Here is an 8,951-nt window from a genome sequence, read left to right on the forward strand (position 1 = left end):
GCTCAGTTCGGGAGTTTGTTGACGATGTTCTCGGTCTGCCAGCCGGCACTCCAAGTCTTGCATCCTGTGGCGTAGTTCTTGCATTATTTTGGCGCTGTTGTCGCCAGTTCCCCGAAGGGGCGCCTTTCGGGAGATCGTGTGGTTCGTCTTGGAGGGGACCTCATGCGCTGCCGAGGAGGCTTCCTCTCTACGCTCGGTCTTGCGGCTTGTTCCTCCTGGGCCCAGTACAAGGTCCATTCAGGCGACTATCCCCACAGACGGCGCCAATGTTCGGTAGGTCGGGTACCGGACGGATCGGATTAATGTCCTGGTTGATGAGGGGGAGATCTCGCCTGGTCGTAAGTTACCGGGTTGGAGTAGACGACGTTCCGAGCACTTCGTGTGAGGGGGTGTCACCTACAAAGACACTCCGACGCTCTAGTCAGCAAAGTGTGCAGGCGAAAAAGGGTTGATTGGTATGTGACGTACCTTGGGGGAAGGGTAGGACCTTCCCTATATATACCGTGTCAGAGGTGGGCCCTGCAATGACAGGCCCACCTTCTTCGATGCTTCCTTCGCACAGCTGTAGCAAAGCTGTCAAGAACGCGTGTCCGGGTCGGCAACTGGGCGTCTCAATCCTGACCGTCCGAGTCGGGTGGTGCTCGAGTCGGGCTGGCCTATGAATAATTTGGGTCAGGCCGTAACATATTATATATATATAAAGTCTAAAAGGTAAATTTCTTTTAATTAAGTATCATTTTTAGCCACAAAAAATTAAAAGATGAAATAAATAAAAGATTTATTTGGATTAAATTCTAACAAAAGATTTATTTTTGAGTTATTTTTAAAAATTTTATAAAAAATAAAAATAATTTTATATTTAAATATTTTATACAAAAAATCATTTTATTTATGAATTATATTTAGATATAATAATATAAAATTTTTTTATTTGTTTATTATATGAAAAAAATATTTTTTAAAGATTTTTTTAAAAAAATATATATAAATTTTAGTTTTTTAAAAAAAATATTTTTTAATATTTTTATTTTTATTATTAGAATTTAAAAATTTATCAAATGTGCTAAAAAAATATATAAAGATTTTTTCATTAAAATTTTTTTTCGACCATCGTAATAACTTCCAAGTTCCAAACAAATAGAAAGAAAATTCCGTACGGCAACCTAGGGGCTTCCTAAATTCCTTGGCACCACCCATATGAAGTGACGGATCTCAGTTCGAAAGAAATCTTTTGGGAGCAAGAATTTTAACATGTAAATTTAATGATATATGAAATTATAACTAACTAGACGATAAATATAATATTTTCAAAGAAAATCATTCATATGTGAAGAAAATAGAAATATAAAGATCTAGAATGTATTTGTATAATCTACAAAAAATTAAAATAGTTATAGTTAGAAAATATTAAAAATTAATAAATTATAATACACATTGAATTTTTTATTCAATGAAATATTTCAAAAAATATAATAAAAAACATTAGTACCAGATTAGGAAGAGAGGATGACAAAATTTTTAGTTAGAGATACAACTTGGGATGTGTTTGCTTGTGTTGCTTAATTTTTTTTAAGTTTAACATAAACACATATAGTGAGATAATATATAAACAATATATTTATTTAGAGATAATATTTAAAATAGTTTTTAAAATTTTTAGTTCGCTTTTAGATTATTAGTCATTCACTTTTTAAAATGACTAAATAAGTCTTTTACTCTTAAAATCGTGAATTTTCGCTAGTCCAAAAGTAACAAGGCGTTTTAACGTCGCTGATGTGTACAGTTAAGTAACAAGTTCGTACTTAACTACACACTAATATGAACACACAAGGAGTTCGACTTAGATTGGTGTCTGAAATTTGGTTAAAACATCCAAATTGATCCATTTACACTTGTAAAACCCTAATCCCAAATGTTCATCTTTGTCATATAATCTTCTTCGTTTCCACTCCTCTTCGCTATTGTTGTTCATAGTTTATGCTCTTGTAAAACTCTGAAAAATCGTTCTTTTGAGTGAGGCATGATGCGCGGCGGTGATAAAAATCAAGGATTACCTTGTCGTCATGCCATCGCAGCTATTGCATGTTTGAACAATCAGTCTAAGAACTATATTCATGCATGATTGACAATAGGATCTTACAATATGACATATTAGTTTTATATCAACCCAGTTAGAGGAGGAGATGTGGGACAAATCTGAGTACTCTCACTACTTAACTCCGACAAGACCGAAACTCCGTGGAAGACCAAAGCTCTACAAGAAAGAAGGATGCACATGAAGCTCCCTGTTGGAGGCCGTCAAGAGAGAAAATCCACAAACTTAAAGAGACAACAAATTCATTTGTTGAGCATGTGGCGATGTTGGTCACACTACAAAGGGTGCGAAGTTGCAAAAAAGTTAAGAACAGAAGAGACAATAATAGCAGCTACAAAACAAGCTGATGATGAAGCTGGTGAAGAAACCCCACAAACCGATCAAGTTGATGAATAAGTTGATAATGAAACTAGTGTCTAACAAGGTGGACATGTTGCTACTCAAGCTGAAAATGTTGCCAAAGTCTAAGTTGCTGCTGCTTAAAGTACTGTTGTAGAAGGTGCTGCTGCTGTTTAAGGCACTGTTATTTAAGGTGTTGTTACTCAAAGTACTGCTAAGATAATTTATGTTACTAATATTATTTAGAAGCCATGATTTTTTAGAATTTTACAAGAGGATACTATGAACAACAGCAACGAGAAAGAGTGGAGACGAAGATTATATGACAAAGATGAATATTTAGGGGTTAGAGTTTTATTAGTGTGAATAGATCAATTTGGGTGTTTTAACTAAATTTTGGACACCAATCTGAGTCAAACTCCTTGTGTGTCCACATCAGCATGCAGTTAAGTGTCAACTTGGTACTTAACTATACACATCAACGATGTTAAAACGTCTGGTTACTTTTGGACTAATGGAGATTCACAATTTTGAGAGTGAGAGACTTATTTGATTATTTTAAAAGTGGGAGACTAATCTGAAGCGAGTTGAGAATTTCAGGGACCATTTTATGTATTACCTCTATTTATTTATAAGGATAATTACCCAAATCGATTCTTGAGATTTTTAAATTTGGACACTTTAGTCTCTCAAAGTATTTAAAATGCACAAAATAATCTTCAACATTTATTTTGTTAGACAATATAGTCTATCTCCTCCGTAGGTCACTAATGGTAACTCGCACATGTGGCCATTAAGCGTCTATAAATGCGAGTTGGACAAATCAGTTCCAAAAGTGAAGTATAAAATAGTCATCGAAGAATTTAAAAAAAATCTCAAAATAGTCCTTAAAAAATTTTAAAAATTTAAAAACAATACCTTCAAATATTTTTAATCTTTTACAAATATTAGTGTCTTATAATATTTTTATTTATTAAAATAATAAAATATTATTAAAAATTACATAATAAATAAAAAATACAAAAAATAACATAATCTATTCTATTATATAAAAATCGAATTTCTGCACTTAATGATGGAGCTGACGTGGCATGCTCCGGAGAGTGTTTCCCGATTTAATTATTTTAACTCATTCAATACAATTTATTGCAATGACTTAATGATTTCAACTACTTGATTTGATTAAATATTTAAATATCAATATAATTTAATATAATTTATATTACTTAATTAATTATACTACATTAATTATAATTCGTTATATTAGTAAATTAGTTTTTTTATTTATGAAGTCTAAAATAAAATTAATAATTTATTGTTTATTCTAATTAAATTTATTAAATTTAATTATATATTATATATGAATTAATGTTAATTTATAAATTATTTTATATTATAATATTCAATAAAATAAATTGTAAATTACTTTAAATTATATACGCACAGAAAAATGGATTTAAATGTGGTTTATATAGTATAGATAGTATTTAATTAAGTATGGTGCATTTTTAAGTGTTTTGATATGACTTAATTATATCAACTAATTGATTTGATTAGATATTTAAATATCAATGTAATTTATTATAGTATATAATACTTGATTAATTTTACTACATTAATTGTAATTCATTATATTAGTTAATTGGTTTATTCATTTATAAAGTCTGAAATAAAATAAATAATTTGTTGTATATTCTAATTGAATTCATTAAATTTAATTATATTATATATAAATTAAAGATAATTTATAAATCACCTTATTTCCTTAGCCTTTTATATTCCGTGGATTGTTAAGTTTTAAGTTTTATATTTCCGTAAGCAAAAGTAATATAAGGCAAAACTTTCTTCATTCTAAACGGAACTATTCTGTGTATTATTAACTAATATCATTAGATTTGATTTGTTAAAAATATAAAATAATTTTATATAACAAATTATTAATTAAACTCGTTCTAAAACGTAAGCAAAATAAATTAATTTCCTAGGCGGCCCAATGTAGATTCATGATTTATACAACAATCAAACAAGAATAAAACTTGTGAATTGTAATAAAAAGGGAATGAAAAAGTAGGGCCCACACCATGTTGGCTTGCTTGCCTCCATTGCATCTTAACAAAACATGAGCCTATGGAGACTAATCCCGATTCCAATCTAGGTAGATAAAAAACCTATTCGGATCTCATAAAATTTATTTCAACCCGCACCCAAAGTCCTCTTTTAGTCTTTTTGGGTCTTCTCTCTCTCAGCAAGCAAGCATATACGCCAACAATAGAGAATGGCGTCTTGGCACTGACAACTTCAGAACGGCAAAGATGAGAAGACTGGTTGCTCATACAGCGACGGGATGATGACGGGGTTGTGCCGGCGAGGAGGTCGACGACGACCAGAGATGCTAATATGACCAGAGAGGTTAGATAGTGGACTGGCAAGAGACTTTCACTGATATTGTTGTCGTTTAGATCGCCGTCGCACTGGGATGCTCCCTATCTGTAACTGATGGAGGTAAGCTGCTGCAAGGAAGGCATGGATTCAGATCTTATTTTCATACCCCTTTTTCACTCAGTACATTTTGATTTGCCAGTATTTATGATGTAGAATAAGTGTTTTATTTTCAATTCAAATTTTTTTTCGTTTTTTAAATCATCAAGATATATTTTTTCTTCTTTTGGATTATGGAGGATATGTGATTTTGGATGCACTCCAATTTTAAAATGGTTCACTCGAAAATATACCTCTTCTTAGTTGCTATAAAAACCTAAGAGGTGTGATCCTACAATCTTACCATACGTACTTGCTAGAATTTACGTTTTCTCTTATTTTTTCACTAAATAAAAAATTATTAGGCGATATAATTTGTTGGAGATGATTGCACCGCCAAATAAATGTTAGAAGATTCATGTTAGAATAATCAGACTTTGGTCTTTACCGAGATTCAAAGACCCCAAATCCATTAGCTATATTGAAATGGTGTTGATGGATGAGCAGGTACTTCTAATTTTATTCATGCACACAATTGTTTCTCTGTTTTCATACACTTAGTCCCATATTTGTATGATTCTCACATCATAATTGTCATAATTTCAACCTCAGCAGTTTCTGCTTTTCTTGGGACTATTCATTCAAAAATAGAATAAGAATATAACCCAGTTCTGTACTTTCCTGCAAGAAAACATAAGCTTTTCATCATAAAAAAAAGATTCTACAGTAAAAAATAGATTTAATATGTAGCTCATGTTGTATTCGGCCAATAAAGAGAGGGATTGGGAGACTTTTAGCAAGATTTTCATAAACAGTTATATAAAATTATAAATTTTAGCTTGTAAAGACATGCACTAATGCCAAGATACATAATCACTAAATAATGCAGATTGGATATAAGAGTTTATGCCGACTAAAAACAACAAAATTTGAGTCACTCTTGCTTTCACATCCTAAAAAAGCATAATGTATATCTTTGATAAGAAATAATAAGCACATCATAACAAAATTGAGAATCAGATTACTCCTTACTTCTTTGTTTATTATTCTCATCTTGAAGACTTAAATTTTCTCCTCCCGTATGGGTGACAACTAACAAGAGAGGTTTGTATTAGAAAAGTTTGTGCCAAGCATCTCTAGATAGTGTTGACAGTTGGGAAATAAGCAGTATAGCCTCCACTGATTTAACATTCAAAATTCTAGACTAAATCAATCACATTAAACAAAGATGTATATGGAGGAAAAAAAAGAGAGAAAAATAATAAGAGCATGACTAACGCATATGCATGATTGTCGTTAATCTTAACCCTCTTTTACATAACACTTAATTCTCATGCATGATTGTCATCACAAATTTTTTCTTTTTAATACCTATGGTTAAAAAAATAAATCAAAAGTTTTCTCAACCTGTTTTTCATGAGTTGTGTGAAAAAAAAAAGTCAAGTACAAAAATTTTATACTCAAGTGAAAGTCACTAAACAATAAAATTAGTCGTTTTAAATTAAATATTTTAATTATTGTGTTAATATATAATTAAATTTTTGTGTAAAATATAATGATAGTATACATTAAAGTATTAAATATTTGAATCCATTATATGTATATTCTTCCTTTTGGGTGAATATAAATCTGTTAGTTAATACTTAATACTTAATATTTTAGAATTAAATCATATTTTTAATTTATTTAGTTATTTTTGTTGAAAGAAATATTTTATATAAATTTTATTTGTTTATTTAGTTGGACCTTATTGGTACTGTGTGTAGAAAGTGAATAATAAAATATTTTGCTTTGTGAAAAAAATAGGGAACAACTATGCATACTTCTGTAGATAAGGATCTGATATCTGTATTCGAATCATTGATATCGGAGGGAGCTGTGTATGTTTTTACATACTTTAGAGTTAGCAACAACTTCGGATTGTACCGCACAACATCACATTATTTTTTATTATTTTTTCAAAAAAGAACTACTGTCTTATCCTCTTTCTGTGATACAATACCGTTATATGGTATTAAGTTAGTCCCTTTTAGGAAAATTATGGGATACTCTCCTCAACATCCTTTTCTGGTTGGTAAGTGTATGATTTATGGCAAGTACATAAGTTGATTTTTCTTTTGTTTTTATGACAAAATATCACTAAGACGGGTGATTTGTGCACAATCTTCTGTTTGATATTTATTTTAGACGTTGCTAGAGTTATGACCGGTGTAGAGGGTGAGAGAAAATATATAAAGGATGGCAAACTTATTGACATGTTGGTCATTCATATTGAGAATGACGGGTGCGTTTTTTCGATGCCCTTACTCAGCACTTAATATGTTTATATTCATTTGTCTTTTTCAATTTTCAGATGTTTGCACTATAGAGTTTCAAAAGAGAGGGCTTCCGCATGCACATATCCTTTAATTCATGAGTATCGAGTTCAAGCCACAAACACCAGATGACATAGACAAACATATAACAGCTAAGATTCTTGATGAAAATGAAAGGCCAAATCTACATGGAGCTGTTCAAAATTACATGATACATGGTCCATGTGGTCCGTACAACAAGAATTCACCTTGCATGAAGAATGGATCTTGTTCAAAGTTTTATCCCAAAGAGTTTAGACAGCGAGCACTCATTGATGAAGCCGGATTTTCCAAATATAGGCGTACTGATAACGGTCGAACAGTGAAAAAAAGGGAATGTGTACTAGACAATAAGTTCATTATTGCTTATAATCCAGAATTGTTGCTCAAGTTCGGGTGTCACATAAATGTGGAATACACATGCCAAACAAGTTCTATTAAGTATCTGTTTAAGTAAGTACATAAGGGCAATGGCCACATAACAACTACCCTATACAACGCTGGTGATCTATCAGAAGCCACACAAGTTGTTGACAAAATTAGGAATTACTACAATTGTAGGTACATTTCGGCATGTGAGGCAGTCTAGTTTATTTGGATACGAAATCCAAGAGAAAAAACCATTTGTGATTAGACTTCCATTCCATTTGGAGAATGAGAAACCTGTGGTTTATGGTGAAACTTCTAATGTGAATGATATCGTTGAAAGAGCAATATCTCAAGTCCATGTTTTTGGGATGGATGGCGGCGAACATGTCATATCCCTATGCTCGAAGTCTGACTTATGCTGAGTTTCCAACCAAGTTTGTTTGGAAGGACGATGCTTCAAAGTGGTTTTCTCGAAAGCAAGGCTTCGCAATTGGAAGGTTGACTCATGTACCTGCAGGTAATGACGAGTTTATATTCAATTTTGATCTTATTTATTTGATGATTTAAATTTAAAATCTTAACAGCATGTACCCCACGCCCATTTTATTCGATTTATCTATACTAGAAAAAAAATGTTCAAATAACTTTCAGCAGTTATAATCTGCAAATTACACAATTTTAGAATTGTTCTATATTTTTTAGAAAAATTAATCTTATGCGGATGTGTAGCTACATAATAATTGAAATCATGTAGCCTAATCCATTTAGCAATTTAAAAGTGGGATTTTAAACAAGTTTTTTGCAGCAAATACCGAAGAATATTACCAACGACTTCTCTTGAATACTCAAAGAGGATGTATAAATTTTTGAGATATAAGAACAGTAGGAGGAACAATTTATCTTACGTATAGAGATGCATGCTTTGTCTTTGGACTCTTGCAAGATGACAGAGAATTCATGGATGCAATTAAGGAAGCAAGATCGTGGGCCTCAGGATCATATGTTAGAAGGTTATTTGTCATTCTATTAACATCCAACAATATCTCAAGACCAGAACATGTCTGGGATAGATGTTGGCATGAACTCTCAGATGATATTTTGTATCGACAGAGAATCGTGATGAATATAAGGGGTGAGTTTTTATAATTGCAATTATAAAAGTTCTTCATTATTGATCATTTTTAGTTTGATTAATTTTTTACAATATCGTATAATATGCAGAGTTAACCATATCAGATGATGAGATTAATCAGTTGTGCTTAATGGATATAGACAAGATCTTACATTCCTATGGTAAAACCTTGAAAGACTATCCT

The 8,951-nt window shown here is 31.5% G+C and overlaps 1 protein-coding gene across 1 annotated transcript; it reads left to right on the forward strand.

Annotated features, from left to right (window-relative positions):
- The first annotated feature begins 7,324 nt into the window (after window positions 1-7,324).
- On the forward strand, window positions 7,325-7,723 carry LOC140183022 (uncharacterized). The gene has a single exon (XM_072231020.1). It carries the CDS (start codon window positions 7,325-7,327, stop codon window positions 7,721-7,723), a length of 399 nt encoding a protein of 132 aa, XP_072087121.1.
- Window positions 7,724-8,951: the final 1,228 nt, after the last annotated feature.

This window comes from Arachis hypogaea, chromosome 20 (genome assembly GCF_003086295.3).
Source record: "Arachis hypogaea cultivar Tifrunner chromosome 20, arahy.Tifrunner.gnm2.J5K5, whole genome shotgun sequence".
NCBI lineage: Eukaryota > Viridiplantae > Streptophyta > Magnoliopsida > Fabales > Fabaceae > Arachis > Arachis hypogaea.

What these genes read in the sequence shown, in the direction of transcription:
- LOC140183022 (XM_072231020.1), top strand. Translation starts at nt 7,325, where the DNA reads ATGAGTATCGAGTTCAAGCCACAAACACCAGATGACATAGACAAACAT.